The sequence below is a fragment of the Camellia sinensis genome, chromosome 7, assembly GCF_055761805.1.
Source record: "Camellia sinensis isolate YWXY chromosome 7, ASM5576180v1, whole genome shotgun sequence".
In the NCBI taxonomy this organism is placed as follows: domain Eukaryota; kingdom Viridiplantae; phylum Streptophyta; class Magnoliopsida; order Ericales; family Theaceae; genus Camellia; species Camellia sinensis.
The window spans coordinates 108939412-108960285 of record NC_138967.1 but is presented as its reverse complement, the minus strand read 5'-3'; the positions used below and the strand labels follow the sequence as shown (position 1 = coordinate 108960285).

The 20874-nt window shown below is 35.7% G+C and overlaps 1 protein-coding gene, 1 long non-coding RNA gene and 1 pseudogene across 2 annotated transcripts; all 3 read right to left on the bottom strand.

The window, feature by feature from the left end:
* Positions 1 to 8268: 8268 nt before the first annotated feature.
* LOC145788684 (putative UDP-glucose flavonoid 3-O-glucosyltransferase 3 pseudogene) lies at positions 8269 to 9430 on the bottom strand (annotated as a pseudogene).
* Positions 9431 to 11895: 2465 nt separating this feature from the next.
* LOC145795247 (UDP-glycosyltransferase 71A16-like) lies at positions 11896 to 13868 on the bottom strand. Its single transcript, XM_082879056.1, has one exon. The coding sequence runs from the start codon at positions 13557 to 13559 to the stop codon at positions 12096 to 12098; it is 1464 nt and encodes a 487-aa protein (XP_082735182.1). The 5' UTR covers positions 13560 to 13868; the 3' UTR covers positions 11896 to 12095.
* Positions 13869 to 15299: 1431 nt separating this feature from the next.
* On the bottom strand, positions 15300 to 20265 carry LOC114287368 (uncharacterized). The gene is made up of 5 exons (XR_014334662.1): positions 20212 to 20265; positions 19868 to 20092; positions 19601 to 19650; positions 19300 to 19476; positions 15300 to 16789 (listed from the first exon to the last, which is right to left on the bottom strand). It is a non-coding gene; the product is annotated as an uncharacterized LOC114287368 (long non-coding RNA).
* Positions 20266 to 20874: the final 609 nt, after the last annotated feature.

Below are 20874 nucleotides of genomic sequence, written 5' to 3'. Positions count from 1 at the left end.
TCTCTTTCTCCCAATTTCAAACTCAACTGTTGGAGAAGAAAGCTCAACTAAAAGAAGAGTTATCAGCAGTCAACCTGGCTTTGAATCGAACTACCACTAAGCTGCAAATCATCAACCAAGGACTGGCTGATCAGAAGCAGGAGATGACTACGGCCATTTAGTTGTTCCCATCTCTTAAGAGTAGAGAGTCCATTGTAAAGGAACAACTGAAACATTGTACTGACTTTTGGGACAATCTATGGTTGTATGTATTCAACTCCTTATGAAATAAAATCTTTGTTTACTATTTGAGTGTTTTCTTGCTTATTTTGTTTAGCACTTACTAATTTTGTTTCCCACACAGTTGGATAATAAGGCTTCAAATACCTACCATTAATTTTCTTAGAGTGTACATATTCATTCAAATTTCTCAAATGACATGTTCCCCAAGGCAAAACTCTATAGACTTGATATGGTCCTTCCCAATTAGGTGACCATTTGCCAAACTTATGACTTTTAATCCCTATTGGGAGTATTATCTTCCATACCAAATCTCCTTTATCAAAGCTAATGTGCTTGACTTTCTTATTATAGTTTTTGGCTGCTTTCTTCTTTTTGAAAAGAATGCTATTTAATGCCAAAATTTTAGCTTCATCCACATTCTCTAATTCCAAGCACATACTCTAATTGTACTACTCAGGAATTAACTGATCTTGGCATCTCATCATTAAGGACTTGATGTTAATTTCTACAGGTAGCACTGCGTCATGCCCATATACTAAGGTATAAGGAGTAACTCCTGTACTTGATCTTGGAGAAATTCTATAAGCCCATAATACATCTAACAGTAAGTTATGCCAATCTCTGGGATTGTCTTCCACAACTCTTTGTATTCATTTTTTCAAGGATTTATTGGATGATTCTACCTGACCATTTGCCTGTGCATAATACGGGATAGAATTGACAAGGTTAATTCCAAACTCTACCACAAAAGACTTTACCATCTTCCCATCAAATACAGTCCCATTATCAATAGTTATGGTTTGTGGGATGCCAAATCTATGGATCAGATCTTTAATAAATCCAATAGCTTCAGTCTGGTCTACAGCTTTATATGGTTTAGCTTTGACCCATTTAGTGAAGTAATCTGTGGCTACTAAAGATGAAACAATGATGCTTCGAAAAGGGTAGATGTATTTTTCCTATCATATCCATAGTCCAGCCTTTAAATTGCCAAGGTTTCACAACTGCATGTAAATCAGTTATTGGCACATGTCTTACCACGCCCTGCTTTTGGCATGCCTAGCAACCTCTAGCATTCTCTATACAATTGTAGACTGCCCGAACTCGCTCCGCGCGCCCCCCTTTTGGAGAGGGCGTGAATTGGGTTCTAGCTACTACAGTTCGGACTTCTGTCACGATTTTGAATCTAATCTCACAAAGTGCAATGTAAGACTGATAAATCACCAAAGAGTCCAGATCTGGCAAATCGTTTTGGAAAATCAATTTTTATCAAAAAATGCCAAACATGGACTGCTTTGTCAGATGCAGAGTCGCCACCTAAATATTTTATTTTGGGAAATTTAGGAAACCCTGACTCGTGCCTAAGGCCACGTGTCCGTCATCACCAAAGTTGCCTCAGCTTGGGAACTTGGGTACGAGAGGGGAAGGCCCTAAAATGAGCACCCTCGCTCGCCCGATCAAAGGATCGACATCTACTAAACATGATATGTTGTTTTTGAAAACACATATGTTCTTATTCCGATTTATTTAGCTAGTCTTACTATTTGATGCACACAGCATACAAGTATAGACTAGATCACCTAAATTGGAACAAAACAATTCAATGTTTGTTTTCGAAAATGGTTTGAAGTTGCTACCCTCAAGTAGGCTAAAGTGCGGATTTGCCACCCTCAAGTGGGCTTAAAACATTATGATTTGCCACAAACAAGTGGGCTTAAAACTCACATTTTGATGAATTGTTCCAATTCAAGTAACGAAGCCTTCATCCACATGCATTCATGCAGTTAAAGCAGTTAAGCAAATAGCCTCATGGCAAGCATGTTATCATGGCAATTATTTACACACATGCAAGTATTCTAAAGCATAAACACTTACAATGTACTCCAAGCCAAAACAAGAAACCAGTTAGAAATCATGCATGAGCCTAACTGTGTTAAGTGCCTAATGCAACACATGAAAAATGTAACTAAATTAGGCTCAGCTATCTAGGATGGCATATGAATGTAACAATTTGATACACGTATTCAAATAGGTATTGAAATACAATACAGTTTGAATGATGCGCCAAGCTCGGTGCATGCAAGACAGAATGAATGAAGCATGCATGCTAAGCATAAGGTATGCTAAATGAAATATGCGCTAATCTAACCATTGAAAGCGAGTAAATAAAATGGAGAAAGACGTGGGGTTAGAAGACATTCACATACTCACGCACACTTATTACAACATTTGCCCTCTCAACGGAGGGTCCGAATGAATTAGCTAAGTTATACCAAACTGAGCTAACTAACTAAATAATTTAATTAACCTAATTAGACTAATTATTACAAATAAATCGAATAACTAATAAACTAATTACTAATTATTACAAAAACTCTAATTAATTAACAAATTAACTAATTATGACAACTAACTAAGCATGTAAGATATGTAAACCAGGCTGCCTTAGCTCCGCCTTAAATAATGAAGGATGCATGCTCCCGGTTGCCGCCTCGAAACGCCTTCCGGTTTGCTCTTTGAAAGGCTCTGTTTGCAGGGTGTCTTTATGAAGTTTCTGCTCCACCTTACCAAACCAACTCTAAGGAATCCACAAGTGGCCTGCCGGCCATGAAGGCTTGCTACGGCCACCTGTCGGCCAATGATGTGCACTGCCAGCCAATGATGAAGCAGTGCCGGCCATCTGCAAGGCACTGCCGACCACTAATGTGTTGCACCACCATTCTACAACAGAACACAAACTATGCCACTCCATATCACCTCAAGGATATGTACGTACTATGCCACTCCATATCACCTCAAAACATCAAGGAAGAAGCATCACTGGATTCAAGACCATCAATCAAGCATCGCAATGCATGATAGCCAAAGATCCAACTTGCACAAATTCTATAAATGCACAACAAACAAAACACTAAGACCACGGCCTTATCATGAGTGATCAAAGGCAATGGAGACAAAGGGGATTGGATCACTTTCACCACTTTGAGTATGAAGTGGACCAATCCACCTTGCGTTCAACATAACGTTTGGTTGAACACGATGCAATGCAAACAACATGCTATACAAACAACAAGCTAAGGTGGCATACACAAGATTCAATAATGTAAGCAATGCATGCAAGATATGTTAAAGGGGACCAAGAGCACTTAAAGAAAATGAAGAACATTACACATGAGGCATGCACTATCAATCTCAAATGGTCAAACCAGTCGTGGACAGACCTAAGATGCTCCAAAATAGTGGCGAAAACGCACTAAAACTTAGGCACAAGAAAACAAGAAATGCATGCTCATTTGTTTGCTCGTAAGCAAGGCACGAAGCTCAACTCTCAAACACATTGAAAGAGTGAAATATATGAGAGCATGGGAGAGATATAAGCACTGAAATCACATGTCAAATGATGCAATATCATGCAAACATCACATACACAATATGTTAAAGGCCCAAAAATTCAAAACTAGTCAAGGCCCTTTACACTACAACCATATCAAGCAATGCTCAAATGACCCTAATCATTCAAAATAGATCTAAGGCAGGTCAAAATAGTGGCAAAAACATGCTAGACTTATAGCATAGATGGCAAGGAAGATATGCTCATGTATTAACTTACAAACAAGGCATAAATGCACAACTCTTAAACACAATGAAAGGGTGATAAACATGAGAGTATGACAGAAGTTTATGCTCTGAATTTACATACAAAATGATGCTATATCATGCACACATCACAAATATAGCATGCTAATGGTCTCAAAACTCAAGACTAGTGAAGCCATCTATGCCATAGCTATACAAAGCAAACCCCAAAAGGCCAAGAACACTCAAAACAGTCCTAAAGCATGTCAAAATAATGCCAAAACATGCATGGAGTATAGCCAAGACAAGCTAGAATGAAAGGCCAAAACACCAAGTACACTAGGTTAAGGAGCATGATTATACTACAAGTGCAAGAACCAAACAAGAGGTGACCCAACCAACTAAAATCAGAGTTGAAGCATGTTAAATAATGGCCAAAAATATGCTGGAGTGGAGCCAAAACATGCTAGAATAATAGGCTAACACATGAAGCATGTTAGGCTAGCAAGTAGGATCACACTACAAGTGTGTGAAGCATGCATGAGATGAGTCAACCAAGCCAAAACAAAGCTACAACATACTGAAATAAGACCAGAAATAGGCTGAGATCAAGCCAACACATGCTAGAAAAACATGCTCAAGTATGAGGCCAACAAGACATAGAACTAAGAAGCAAGGAGGGGATGCCACCCCTTCCTACTTTAAACCTCAAAACATGGTTTCTACCACTGAAATTCCTTTGAGTTTCAGTGGTAGAAAGGCCATGCAAAGGGTGCCTCTATGGCTTTAAAAGATGGCACCAAACCTAAGCAAATAAGGCACACAAGAGGGTAAAACACCCCCAACACCAAAGGGGCCTCAAACAACCATTTTAAACACCTAAAAACAAAGGTTTTATAGTTGCAAGCAAGGCCTAAAATAGCATGCAAAGGTGGCCAAATAAGCAATTAGAATAAAGCTTTAAAGAGGATATAGGCCTCATCCTTGAAGCACAGCAATAACAGCAAGTTCTTGAGCCCAAAGTCAACTTTTAGAACTCAAATGTGACCTCCAAGAACCTCAGCTCAATGATGGTGGTGTTTGACTAGGTGTTCCTTTGCAAAAATGTGAAGAAAACACACTTTAAGGCACTATAGAGCATAATATATATATATATATATATAGAGAGAGAGAGAGAGAGAGAGAAAATTCTAGAGAGAGAGGGAAATTTCAGCTCTGAAATTTTTGTGAACCCTTGAAAGGGGAGAGGCGCTTCCCCTTATAGAAGCAATGCAAGTAAAAGCTTGCTTGACAAGCTCAAACTTGCCTTCATCCCTCTATAGTGTATGGAGGATGGCTTAGTGACCCACAGCTGGCTCAAAAGATCTAAAATAAAATCTGTTGAAACAAGGTGGCCAGGCCGTCATCAGTGGTGGTCGGTAGTGCCACATTGATGGCTGGCAGGGCTTAACCCATGGCCGGCAACCCTTGATCATGGCCGGCAGGCCATCACAAACATCAATATGGAAGGACCAAAGCATGGTCCAAAAACGAGACAAAATGGAAATAGGGTTTGGAGAGATCAAACCTGGAGCATTCTGTCGCGAAAGTCAAACACTAGATGAGCAGTCCAACTTGTTGCCGGATGAACCTACAAGAACATCCAAGACTTGAGGACGGTCAAAAATGAGGTGTCTACAACAATCTTTAAGAATAGTAGGTCAAAAGAAGGAATGCCTTTGAAGCAACCATCTCTTCTTCACACCAGGATGATGAGCACCACAAATACCTTCATGAACTTTAGCCATGGCTGTCAATGCTTCTTTCGGCCCTAGACATTCCAATAACAATCCATCTGCTCCCTTTTTGTAAAGAGCATTACCATATACTATGTATTGCATGGATTGTAATTTGATCTTTCTGCTAGCTTTCGAATATGGGCCAGTTAGATACTGCATTATTGGATGCCTCCAATCTTGATCTTGTAAATCATTATGATTGACTTCTAACACCACATTCCTTTTGACTAAATGTGGTATTAATTGTTGATATGTTGCTTGACTTATGTTCATTTGAGTGTCATTCCTTCTTCTGAAATTTGAAACTTTCTGAGCTACATCATTGGCTTTGTTATTCATGAATCTTGGGATATAAGTCACATTCTCTATCTGAAACTGATAAAGCAAATGTAATGCAACAACAAATGGAAACATGCTTGCACTTTGACATTTGAAAATTCCTTTCACTTGGTTCACCACCAATTGAGAATCCCCAAATATATCAACTGCATGGGCTTGTAATCCAATCAACATTTCCAGTCCCATTATTAAAGGTTCATATTCAGCTTGATTATTGGAACAAGTACTTTCATCAACTCTGAAACTATGTGTGGTTTCTTCCCCCTGTGGTGACTTATTACCACACCAATTCTAGTTAGACCATTGGCTTTTGATCCATCAAACCACATTTGCCATGGCTCACCAAGGTCCATTATCTCTTGGCTTTCTGTCTAGCATGGATGATCTGCCAAGAAATTAGCTAGAACTTGCTTTTTTACTGCCTTTTAGAGGACATATTCTAGATGAAATTCTGATAAGGCTAGTATCCATTTGTCAATTCTTCCCCTTAACATAGGTCTAGATAACATATATTTTACCAAATCTGTGGTTTCAATTACCAAGACAAATTGTAAGCAAAAGATAATATCTTAATTTCATCGCTGCAAAGTACAATGCAAGGCACAACTTTTCTACAGCTGAATATTTACATTCACAAGAATTCAAAAACCTACTAAGGTAATAAACTCTTTGCTCATTGCCTTCTTCATTGTCCTGGGCTAGGAAAACTCCCAAGGAATCTTCTGCTACAGCAATGTATAACTTTAATGGCTTGTCACTCTTTGGTGTCATCAGTACTGGAGGTTTGGCCAAGTAGGCTTTGATTCCTATGAAAGCAATTTGATGCTTTGCTGTCCACACAAACTCTTCTTCATCTTTCAACTTTAATAGAGAAGAAAATACTTTAGTTTTTCCAGCAGTGTTAGAAATAAATTTTCGAAGAAAATTAACCTGACTAAGGAATTTTTGTACTTCTTTCTTACTTGATGGAGGCTTGGCCTCAATGATGGCTTTGACTTTATTTTGATCAATATGTATTCCTTTCTTTTGTACTATATACCCCAAGAAGTTTCCAACTAATACACCAAAAACACATTTGAGAGGATTAAGCTTCAACTTGAACTTTCTCATTCTTTCGAAAGCTACTTCCAAGTGAAACAAGTGTTCCTCCATGGACTGGGATTTTACTACAATGTCATCAATGTAACATTCTAAATATCCTCTAATGAGATCATGGAAGATAGTGTTCATTGCTCTTTGATATGTAGCCTCAGCATTCTTTAGGCCAAATGGTATTTTAACCCATTCGAATATGCCAATGTTTCCAAGACATCTGAATGCTGTCTTATGGACATCCTCCTCTGCAATGCAGATTTGGTTATAACCAGAATGTCTATTCATCATAGATAAAATTTGGTGCCCTGCTGAACTGTCCACCAATAAGTCTACTGTGGGCATAGGGTACTTATCTTTTGCAATTGCCAAATTCAGATTTTTAAAATTAATGCACACTCTCATTTTACCATTCTTTTTAATCACAGGCATAACATTGGATAGCCATTCAACATACCTGGTTGTTCTAATAAAGCCTACCTTAAGGAGCCTAAGAATTTCCTCCTTGACCTTTTGAATCACTTCAAGACTCATCCTTCTTGGCTTTTGCTTGTATGGCTTGAAATTAGGCCTTATAGGGAGCATATGTTCCACTAATGACCTATCCAATCCTGACAGTTCATTATAAGACCAAGTAAAACAATCTTTATATCTCTTTAAGACTACTAATAATTGGTCTCTATCAAGAGCACTTAACCAAGCACTGATGTAAGTGGGTTGTTGTGCAGAACCTTTCCCTAAATTAACTTCTTCCAAGAGGTCTTGTACTTGAGAACTTACTGATGTTTCTCCTTTGATTTCTTCTGGCTTTGAAGCAATTTCTTTGCTTTGTTTTGCATCTACTTTTCCCGGTTCAACATCTTTGTCTTCTTCCTCATAGACAAAGTTTGTCCATAAGGCTTCTTCTTCTTGTATCTTCTGGACTATTGTTTTGATGTCCAAAGCACCGTATTTATCAAAGGCCAAAAACCTGACCTGTTGTTGCTCCTGCTTACAGTCAACTACCATGGCTTCTTTCACTTGCTCTTGAACCCTCTAGACTATCGATTTTATGTCCAATACTGAAAACTTAACTAAAGCCAAAGATCTGGCCTCCTGGGTTTCATCTTTTTGCCTATAACCAGACATCATTGTCATCTTTGGCGACAAATTCTTCATCAGTAGTTTCTTCGACTAAGTGCTTCAGGTGTGCTAATTCCTCATTAGCCATACTCCGACGGATCCATCAGGTTTTCTTCGTATACTGAGTGGTGTCACTCCTTCAGTATACAAGCTCTCCAATGTCGAATGCCATTGCCATTGGCACACCGTACCACAAGCTCTCCAACGTCGAATTCTATCCGCAGTGTGACACGAACCCTCCCACTGCCCGATAAGAGAGCACTGCCACCTGCGGGGCCCACCTTATCACTTTCCCAATCCCCGCCGTTGTTTCCAAGAACCCTTCTGGCAGGATATCCGTCAGATTTTCGTACTCACTCGGAAGACTAACCTTTCCTTTCACCGGAGGCTGACGTAGGGACCACAAGAACGGGTGTCCGTAACTCTCAAGAGCACGCGCTATCTCCTTGACCTAGTCCACATCGAAGCCTCCCATGCTCTCGAAGCAGATGAACACCACCGATGCTGGATCCTGGTCGTCCAACCACCTTATGATGTCGGCTTCGGATTGGCTGCTTTGGACCTCGTTTGGACCGCCTCCTCCCCTTTTAAGGTTACGTACGGGTCCCACAGGGTAGATTTTTTGAATGGTTTTGTCTACTTCGAGGGACTTAAGAGCATGGAAATCAAGTTCAGTGAAAGTGTTGACCATAATACCTTTGGTTTCTCTGCACGTCTAGCGATATTGAGGATCGTGGTGGACCAGCCGCCTTCCTTGTCCAAGAAAACGCAAGGTAAGACCTTTACGGGGACTGGGTAGGCAAAAGCCGTAAAGGACAACTCAGCGTCTGAGTCTTTGAACTCAGTAAAGTCTTGGTTGTGGTGGTCGTGGAGGTTCTGGAAATGGAAAATGAACCCAAGCAAGCCGGCGTTGGACATGAAGAAGACGTAGGTCGGGATGCCGAACTCGTTTGTTATGTCAATGATGGGTGTGCAGAACATGTCAATCACCAACCCAACGAGTCGAGGAGTGGACTCAGACTTTGGCTCAGATGCAGACTCGGATTTAGAGACTATATTGGAGACAACGTCATGCGAGGCTTGTGAATTTCGATCAAGTCGATGAATAAAGAATCGGGTTTGGAATTGGGATCGGTTGCAAAGGGGGTGTCATGAGAGAGTTCAACGATTCTTATACGATTGGAGGCATGGTTGGAGAGTGATTGGGTGTTGTTTTCGAAGGAAAACTTCATGATGAGGACGGTGATGGAGAGGCAATCATCTCGGCTGGCGAGGAGCTTTGCCATCTTAACTGTTGATATGAGGTGGCCGATGCCTGGAAATGGGATTAACACCCATTGTGCTTTTTCTCAATTTTGGTTTGTCTTTTTGTTTATAATTTCTCTGTAGCCACTAATGTAATGAAGCCTGAAGCTATAGTCTAAGGCTCGTTTGTTTTCAGAGGTAGAATGGAGGGATTGACAGTGAGGGGATTAAGTAAAATTGTGTTTGTTTTAATAATAGTTGTTTGTGTAGGAATTGTTAAATTATTTATATATAAAATAATAAAACAAATAAAAAAAATATAAAAAATTAAACATTAATGTTTAAAAAAAATTCTCAATATGTAAAAAATAAAAAAAAAATAAAAAAATTTCTAATCCCCTTACTATTTTTCTAATATTACCTCCACCTCCTCCATTCCAATCCCCTTCTAACCTCCATCTTAATCTCCTCCTCCATCCTAATCCTTTCTCCAACTCTATAAATAAATACAATACTAAATAACTCTACCTCTATCCTAATTTCCTCCCATCCATCACACCCCAAAATAAATGGGGGCTAATGGTATATATAACAGTGAGCTCTCGTTATAATACTACTTTACGAAAGTTATTAGATGCTTCTCAAGTCAACAATGTCTACAGTTAAATTTATAATATATAAATTTTAATTTTAGAATAAATTACAATGATATCCCTTGAGATTTCTATTTAGTATAAATATTCTCTCATATTTGAAAAATTGCGCTAAATTTTCTCTCATATTTGAAAAATTGTACTTACTCCTATCAGATTAAAATAACATATTTTTTCCTTACCTTTATCCATATAAAATAATAACATAATACAAATATTTTGTTCCTGTTATTTTAAGAGAAATAACAATTATCTTCTTTGATCTAACTCATATAAAAAATTCAATTTTTTTTTATTTTTTGTATTTTTATTTTTACTGAATTTTTTTTAATATCTTAATAATTTTTTTTTAATTTTTTAATTACACTTAATCTAGATATACTTAAAAAGTATAATATTTTGTATTTTTTTTAAAATTCACCAAATAGAAAAAAAAATCAATACATTATCTCATTTTGTTATATTCAATGATTTTTTTAAAAATTATTTTTACAAATTTTATACTTTTTAAATATATTTAGGCCCATTTGTCAATTATATATTTTAGTCAAAAAGTTAAAAAATTACTAATATAGTCTGTTCCCAAATGAGGTCTTGGATTAAATTGATCTAATCTAAATATAATGGTGGAAATAAAAATGAAAAATTATATTCATATATAAAAATTTATATAAAAAAATATCATAAAAATATTGTGATAATGATATAAATCATGTTTATGAGTGTTTTGTTTTAAAATGAAATGCCACTATTAAGTTATATCGTTGTGTTTGAAAATTCTATATAAAATTTATGTTTATATATCATCACTGAAGAAAAATATGTTCAGGTAAAATTTAAACAAATAGTTGCAAAATATAGTCATTATGATAGGACGAAGAAATAGTAAGAAAAAAAAATCAAGATGGTCATTTGAAAAATTTTAGAGTATGACATCAACAATCTGGGGGCATTTTGTAATGAGGTTACAAAACTTAAAGAGGAGAATGTAATTTTTTAAATATGAAGGAAAAATTTGTATTAAACAAAAATCTCAAGAGGTGTCAGTGAAATTTATCCATAATTTTAATTTAAAATATTACTCTATTTTTTCTTAAACCCAAGGGGTTGAGTTTAAGATTTTATTTATTTTTATTATTATTGTTATTATTATTATTATTAAGATTTCGCATATATAATAGAATACCAAAAATATGAGCCATTTTATGTACCAACACCATCTAATAAAATAGATAAAATAAATTTGGTCTTGTCATTAAAAACTTCAAAAAGTAAAGGTTTGAATTTTATAAATTACAATAACAGTATTTATTTATTTTTTTAGGGTATCGCTTTAAAAAAAATAATTTAAAAAAAAATTAGGACCTCAAACATATTTTCCTAGAAAATTCTGGGTGGGTGGATGATTGTGTGGTGAAAGTTAAATTTATTTAATATGAAAGTTATATGTAGAATAAATCTAAATCACAAGATGATAATTTTAAATAATTTTTACGTACTTAATTCTGTGTTTGTAGTATTTCTTTTTGAAGAATATCTAAAAAGTTTAGGAATTATGAGAACTCCTTAATTGGTAATCCATTCACAAGAATGAAGATTCTAGCTATGGTGAAACAGAGACATCATAGAGAATAAGTATTTTCAATTTACAGAATCAAAAGTTTTTTCAAAATCTAACTTTAAAATCAAACCCTTGTTTCTTGCTCTTCTTCCATTCATCCATCACTTTATTAACAATGAACACTCCATCCACGATATTTCTCTCTCCTAAAAAAGTAGTTTGACTTCATCAATAATTGAGGGTAGCACTAGCTTGAATTTATTAGAGCTTTTGTCAAACTTTTGTACGGGAGCCCACAAGACTAGTATTTAAATTTAAAAATTATAAGAAAATTACTTATTAAATAAAATTAAGAAACCTAAAATAAACATTCATATTGTAAACATCTGGGCTTCAAAATCACACAGAAGAAACCTACATGCAATTTCCATCCCTTTGGTACAAAACAAAATCAGAAATTATTTTATTTTATTTTATTTTGATTCACTCATTTTTCATCATTGTATTCTAATCAAAGTCTTTCATGACGTCTTCAATAAAGCATCCGAGGGAATTATAGGATGAGCCACCCTCCATCACGACGGCCCGGCTCTTCTCGCTCATCTGCTTCACTTTCTCCCTAATTTCATTACTACCGTCCATCAACTGCCTTATCCCACTACTTATCTCCTCCACCGTCACCAGAAACGGCTCCACCACAAATTCATTCCTGTAATCCATCTTTATCTCCACCGCCATTCCCAACCCTTTAACCATCTGGAATGCGTTCAGTTGCTGCTCCGCATACATTGGCCACGTCGCCACTGGCACACCGTACCACAAGCTCTCCAACGTAGAATTCCATCCACAGTGAGACACGAACCCTCCAACTGCCTGATGAGAAAGCACCGCCACCTGCGGGGCCCACCCGATCACTTTCCCAATACCCGCCGTTCTTTCCAAGAACCCTTCTGGCAGGATATCCGTCAGATTTTCGTACTCACTCGGAAGACCAACCTTTCCTTTCGCCGGAGGCTGACGTAGGGACCACAAGAACGGGTGTCCGCAACTCTCAAGAGCACGTGCTATCTCCTTAACCTGGTCCACATCGAAGACTCCCATGCTCCCGAAGCAGAGGAACACCACCGATGCCGGATCTTGGTCGTCCAACCACCTCATGATGTCGGCTTCGGATTGGCTGCTTTGGGCCTCGTTTGGACCGCCTCCTCCCCCTTTTAGGTTGAGTACGGGTCCCACAGGGTAGACTTTTGGGATGGTTTTGTCTTCTTCGAGGGAGTTAAGAGCATGGAAATCAAGTTCAGTGAATGAATTGACCAAAATACCTTTGGTTTCTCTGAACCGCCTAGCGATATTGAGGAACGTGGTGGACCAGCCGCCTTCCTTGTCCAAGAAAACGTAAGGCAAGACCTTTGCGGGGACTGGGTAGGCAAAAGCCGGAACGGTCAACTCAGCGTCCGAGTCTTTGAACTCAGTAACGTCTTTGTTGTGGTGGTCGTGGAGGGTCTGGAAATGGAACATGAGCCCAAGCAAGCCTGCGTTGCACGTGAAGAAGACGTAGGTCGGGATGCCGAACTCGTTTGCTATGTCAATGATGGGCGTGCAGAACATGTCAATCACCAACCCAGCGAGTCGGGGAGTGGACTCAGACGCAGACTCAGATTTGGAGACTATGTTGGAGATACTGTCTCTGATGTGAGGCTTGTGAATTTCGATCAAGTCGGGGAAGAAAGAGCCGGGTTTGGAATTGGGATCGGCTGCGGGGGGGGTGTCATGAGAGAGTTCGACGATTCGTATGCGATCGGAGGCGTGGGAGGAGAGTGATTGGGTCTTGTTTTCGAAGGGAAACTTCATGATGAGGACGGTGATGGAGAGGCGGTCATCTCGGCCGACGAGGAGCTTTGCCATCTCAACTGTCGATATGAGGTGGCCGATGCCTGGAGATGGGACAAACACCAGTTGTGCTTTTCTCATTTTTGGTTTGTCTTTTTGCTTATAATTTCTCTTCCCTCTAGCCACTAATGTAATGAAGCCTGAAGCTGTAGTCCAACGCTATATATAACAGTGAGCTCTGGTTATAATTCTACTTTATGAAAGTTATTCGATGCTTCGTAAGTCACCAATGTCTACAGTTAAATTTATAAAATATAAATTTCAATTTTAGGATAAATTACATCTCTTATGATTTTTATTTAGTACAATTTTCTTCTGACATTTGAAAAATTGTTTGGGTGTTTGGTTTGGTTTTAGGAGATGAATTTTTTAAAAGAAACTTTGAAGGATGGAATTTAGAAAAAAAATTTTGGTTTGTTTGATTATATATTTTGAAAATAGTTTTGGTGTATGTGAGTTTAGAATAATTTGATATTTTATTATAGTCGAGTAGATATGTATGAGAAAAAAAGTGATTGAGAAGGAGAAATAGGAGTAAAAAAATGATTGATTGATGTGTAAGTGAGAGAAAGTAATTTTGAAAAAAAAAATTTAAAATCACTAAACCAAACAAAATTATAAAAAATTTCCTCTAAAATTACTCCCTAAAAAATAAACCAAACAAGGCCTCTACTTCTATGAGATAAAAATAACATATTTTTCTCTTAACTTTTATACATATAAAATAATAATATAATATAGATATTTTGTTCATGTCATTTTATGATAAATAACAATCATCTTTTTTTATTTAACTCATATAACAATTAAGTTTTTTATTTTTCGTATTTTTTTATTTTTAATATTTTAAATAATTTTTTATTTTTTAGATACACTTAATCTAGATATACTTAAAAAGTATAATATTTTGTATTTTTTTAGTCACAAATATTAAAAAAAAAAATTAAATTCAATAAATTATCTTATTTTGTTATATTCAATGAACTTTTTTAAAATTATTTTTACAAATTTTATACTTTTTAAATATATTTAGGCCTCATTTGTTAATTATATATTTCAGTCAAAAAGTTAAAAAGTTACTATAAGTTGTCACATCACTTTCTCTACTTTTTTGCATATTTTTTCGTAAAAAGTCAAAAAATTACTAAAATAATATGTTCCCAAACGAGACCTTAGATTAAATTAATCTAATCTAAATATAATGATGGAAATAAAAAAGAAAAATTATATTCATATATAAAAATTTATACAAAAAAATATCATAAAAATATTGTAATAATGATATAAATCAAGTTTATGAGTGTTTTGTTTTAAAGTAAAAGGTCATTACACTACAGGAAAATTGAGATTTACCGGCATTTGTAAAACGCCGCAATAGGCCTAAAAAACGCCGCAAAAATATAAAGTTACGTTTACAAAATTCGTCGCAGATATGGCCGCCGTCATATCTTCGTCGCAGATATGGCCACTGATTCTTAACCTCGGTTAACAGTGTCCGTTAGAAGGGTTAGCTATGACGTAATCATGACGATATTTTGCGACGTTTTTACGAAAATGCCACCTTTTCTCTTTTTTTTTTAAAAAAAAATTCATAATTAATTATGCTTTTACTTTGGTTCAAAGCAAACCTATTATCCATCACCATTTTCAAAATATATGCCGTAATGTGGGTCAATATCCATTTTTCAATTTTCCACAACTTATAAATTAAAAAAAAAAACCCATAAAACACAATATGTTAAATAAATACAAAAAAAATAAAAATAAAAATTACTAATACTTTTACAATTTAATAATAATAAAAAAATATGGAGTGTGCCCTCCAAACTTTGAAAAGAAGTTCATCTTTTAGTCATCCAATCCTCTTCAGCAAAATGATAATATATACCTGAATCATCCTTCCATTCTTTGTCATTCTCAATATCATAAAAGCTTTTTCACTGTAATCAAAAGGAAAAATAGACAAACTCAATCTGATTGAAAAGAAGTTAGAGGCAGATAAAAAATAGACTTGATAGTTAGATTCTTACAGCAACCATTGACTATCAACCCAAAAATATCAGCCATTGAGCATGCCATTATCGATTGAAGACTAAAAAATGATGATCTTAAAAGTGCTATTGCACAAAAATGATTCGTCATGCAACCCAGTAAGTAAATTTGCAAAATCTATCACTAACGCATTTGCAACCTAGCAATTAATATATATATATATATATATGCATTATCCATCATTAACCCATTTCCCTCAACGTCAAGCACAACAAAGCATTACTAAACATCTAACATAAATAAATTTATAACTGCAAAAATACACAATCTTATTGTATGCATAAGTAATCAGACAATATAGTTCTAAAATAAGGGCTCAATGCGTGATAACCTAGGAGAAAGAATTCAATAATAGTTTAAAACTGGCAAATGTACACTATTCTACCACAATGCAGCAAAGGATCTCATTGATTGATTGTAGATAATATTTGGTGAACAAAAATGTAACATGGAGAACTAAGTGATGAGCATAGTAGAGAACTCATTGCAAGCACTCTGCTGCATCATATATGTCCATGGTTTCTGTACTTGTGTCATCAATTTTCAGATAACATCTCCAGACAAAATGCCAGCCTTGTGTGAACATTGAGTCCTATGGCCACGACACTGCCATATCTGAAAATGGTAAGGACTGTGATTATGTTGCTCTAAGATTCTTAATTCTTTGAAATGTGCAGCAGTGTTTTAGTATTTTGCAGTAAGCAAATAACAGGAAAATTAGGCAAATGACGGACACGAAAGTGACTAAAACAAAACATGTCGATAAATACAATAAATGCATTTGATCGTGCATGTTGGGTCAGGAGATTGAAGAAGTTCGACGATCAAAACAATGTGATTCTGAGGTTGGTGACAATTTTTAGGACATAACTAACCAGTTGCGTCATTCAAATCTAAAACATATGTCTTTTTTTCTTTTTCCTGATAAATTTAAATTTTGTGATAAGGTTAGCAAAGATTCATCCAAATTGCATTTGTTTTGTTGATTACAACAGAGATCAGAATTTGTGTCTAGCACTAATCCTTAATAAGAATTCATAACAAATCGTTAAAAAGTTTTTAAAAAAATTGCATTAAAGATGAGCATCTTACACATTCGTTAAGATGGCTGCTTCCATCACTATGTCCTGTAGCAGATTGAAAACAGAAGTTTCATGAATACATAAAGGCTGGCATCTATGAGGACTTAATGCTTACATTTACTACAGTAGTGGGCTATTAGAGGAGATCCGCAGTTGTAACAAAAAGAATGTCCGCATCTGTGATCATCCACAAAAACAAAATATACACATAAGTAAGCAAATGATTGGGACTAAAAAATAAATAAACTGAAGAGACATGCTTGCTAAAAAAGATCAATCAAACACTACAAACGATTTTTATGTTCTCAACTTGAAGACCAAGATCATATGACATAGGAAGTAGAAATGCAGGAAAAAAAAATGAAAGGAAGTTTGACAGAGTTGAGAACTACAACAAGAACAGTACTGGTTATACACCAAAAAACCAAGCAAGGAAGTAAAAATGCAGAAAAAAAAATGAAAGGAAGTTTGACAGAGTTGAGTTGGTTCACAATCTTGATTGTATCAGAACAAATGAGGACAATTTGGCACTATATAATTTGTGTTCAAACAAGAGACCAAAAGCCCTCCAGCTCAAGAGCAAGCATTTTTTATATTTCGTTTTTCTTATTTTTGAAAATTAACTGTTATCTTTATTTCAAGATTTTAAAAGAAGAAGAAGAAGAAGAAGATACCACAAACTATGAAACCAAAATCAAGTAAAATTATCTTCACAAAAGAAACCAAGATACCACATAGCAAATACCAGAAATTATATCAGGAAGTGGAACCAAAACCATAAGGACAATAATATGCAAAAAGTCACAAGATCCTTCGACAAAATAAAAAGTCACAAGTCAGCTTAATTGATGAAACAGAAAACCAGTAAGAAAAAGAACAATTTAAATATTACAATCAAGCATCAAAAGGTTCCAATAGGTCCCATAGATCACATAATGGCCGAGTTTGTCATTGTGTTGAGGATTTAGCATGTTCAGTTCAGCTGGTGTTGTGAATATGGGACCTTCTAGTCTTCTTTTTGTTTTTTTGTTTTTTTTTTTAAAGGAACAGCCATCATCAGTATACAGGACAGGACTATATGTCCAAGTTTATTTGTTGATCATAAAGGTAAAATTTATGTGGTTATTTCATTGATGAACTTGTCCTCATACATTAAGATGTAGGTATGGTGAATGGAGATGATTTTCTTATGTTTTCATAGGCTAGCCTGTCATTAAAATAGAAAACTTGTTTATCTTCTTTTGATGATTCTAGTACACCACCCTGACATGCCTTTAATTTTTGATGTTGTACACAATTCAGACCATTGTGGCATCTTATGTTGTTGATAAGATGCCTGATTGTCTAAGACCTCAGTTACTGCTGATAAAAAAGAATACCTCCTTACATCTTTTATATGCTTCAGTCAGTGAATAAATTTGGCCTCTTCAATTTGCCAGCTCTGTTGAGCTTGCGGGAATTTTAGGCAATCATTAAATTTCTTATTCTTTGAATGGTCTTAGTATTTTAGATACTTACATTTGTTGGAGCCTCCAGAAAGATCACTTATCATGGAATTGTATCTGTCTATAACACAAATATAGTTGTACGTAGCTATGGTGAAGAAGTGGTTACTGTAAAGTTTGAGGGAAATGGTTCTTTCATCAATCTGTTACGCCTAGTTCTATTCTATTTCCTTCTTAGTGCCTTTCTCACATGCAAGAAAAAATTCTTTCCAGTACCTCTGAGTTTGATTCCTTGAATTCATTGTAATGATTCCAACAATTTTAAAAAATCATGCATTTTAGTATAATCTGTCTTAGTCATAATTACAATATAATTATAGTAGTTATAATTTCTTATTTCCATTTTTATTGGAATCGGTAGTCAGTAATAGTGTTCTTGGTCCTTTAATATATAAGGGAGGAAGAAAACTGAAGCATGTATTCACAAAGAAATAATAGGGACAAACTTCCAAAAGTAGTCTCTCACTGGTACAGACTAAGAGGAAATAATGCCACTTGTCGTTTTTCCATCCAAAATATTAATGGCAGCCAACAAAAGGACCACATTAAAATGAAATTGAAAGTTTAAGGTTTACATTGATGAAATTGAAACAAGGACCAAAGTGAATTACACTCAAATTAAAGGGACCAAGCACGAATGGTATATTTTACCCTAACAAATAAATTATGAATTTCACTTTGATTTCTCTAGTTTCACATGTGTTGTTTTTCCATTCAAAATGTTCGCTGCAACTGACGGAGGGATCACATTAAAACAACATTCACATGTAAGGTTTAAATTGATGAAATTGGGACAACTAGGACCAAGGTGAAATTCACTGAAATTAGAGGGATCAATGGTACAATTTATGCTAATAACTAAACTCTGAATTTTGCTTTAGTTTCTCTAGTTTCACATGTGTTGTCTTTCCATCCAAAATGATAACGGCAACTAATGGAGGGATGACTTTGAAATGAAATTGAAAGTGTGAAGTTTAAATTAATAAAATTGAAACACCAGGAACTAAAGTGAAATTTCACTCAAATTAGAAGAACCAGTGGTGCAATTTACCCTAATAATGAAAAACAATAAACTCCTACTCTAATTAGTAATCAAGTCAAGCAGAATTACTAGAGGGGTGAAATTTCACAATATATCAAAAAACAGATTGCGTGGAAGGCTTAAATTCAGAATTTACTCACGTTTGCCAGCATTTCGTAATAATATTTGCAATAACAGGATCCATATCATCGGGAATGTCAAGACGACGATGCTGAAAACCCACTGCACCGACAACTTGCATTGGGTTCATTCCCCCCCACGGCTACTGCAATGTACAGAGCTCCCATAAAATAACACCAAAGCTATAAACATCACACCTGAATCGCATCCAGTAATAATTCAGCACTGGTGAACAATTCACAAAGATAAATATACAAATAAATAAATATTTAAAAACATAAATGATTTACGTAGGGAAAAAAATGAAAAAGAACAACCTACTTTTCATCTGAAGGTTCATTTCTGAGCACTTCTGGGGCAATCCACTCAGCCTGAAGAAGAGTATAGTGCAGAGCAGCATTATTAAAGCACCCTTGATTATGTTAACATAAGTACAGATAGATAATAATAGATGATGCCTTATCTTTTTAAATACGTGAAGATAGTAAATCACGTGTTTGAGATCAGATCTGAGAGAGAGAGAGAGAGAGAGAGAGAGAGAGAGAGAGGGGACAAGACCAGAGGGGCGGTAGCGACGAGAGGACAAACCTTAGGAGGAGCTTTGCCCTTTGATCCATAAATTAGAATCCCTTCGCTACCATAACAACTCAATTACTAGAAACCCAGTATTCATGATCTCGTCTTCTCCTCTTGCTTCGATTCGACCAGTCTCAGTCCCGATCCTTGTCTCGATCCCGATCCATGATCTCGATCCTTTTTCACTCCTCGGTCTCGTAACCTCGCATTCGTGCAACTCAATCTGTCCATCTTCCTCTGTAAAATTATCAGAATCAGAATCAAGAAAAACAAAAAATAGTCAAGAAATTTTAACCAAATCGATTAAGGAATCGATGGATTTAGAATTAGCACTGAACCAGTAATCGAAATCGAACCTGATGAATCTCTCAAGGAGCACAAGGAGAGAGAGAGAGAGAGAGAGAGAGAGAGAGAGAGAGAGAGAGAGAGAGAGAAAACCCTAGATCTAGGACGGACGGAGAAAACGATAGAGAGAGAATGATAGAGACGGAAAGAGAAATGAAGACGGAGCACAGTGTAACGCGTGCTTATAAGAGGAAAACGCGTGTTTTTAGTTTAACTTTATGCCTTCCACAGCGTTGGTCAAAAAACGTTGTCTAAAAAACGTGGTGATAGGCAATTTTTGTTGTAGTGTTATTAAGTTATATCGTTGTATTTGAAAATTCTATAAAAAATTTATGTTTGTATATCAATAAAAATATGTTTAGGTAAAATTTAATAATAGAAAGTTATAGAATGTAGTCATGATAATTGGAAGAAGAAATAGTAAGAAAAAATATCAAGATGATCATTTGAAAAATTTTAGAATATGACATCAACAATCTAAGGGACATTTTTGTAATGAGGTTACAAACTTTAGAGAGAAGAATGTAATTTTTTAAATATGAAAGAGAAATTTGTATTAAACATAAATCTTAAAAGGTGTCAGTGTAATTTATTTATAATTATAATTTAAAATATTACTTTATTTTTTCTTAAACTCAAGGTGTCGAGTTCAAGATTTTTTTTTATTATTATTA

Excerpts from the sequence above, each read along its gene's own strand:
- LOC145795247 (XM_082879056.1), bottom strand. The coding sequence starts at position 13,559 with ATGAGAAAAGCACAACTGGTGTTTGTCCCATCTCCAGGCATCGGCCAC.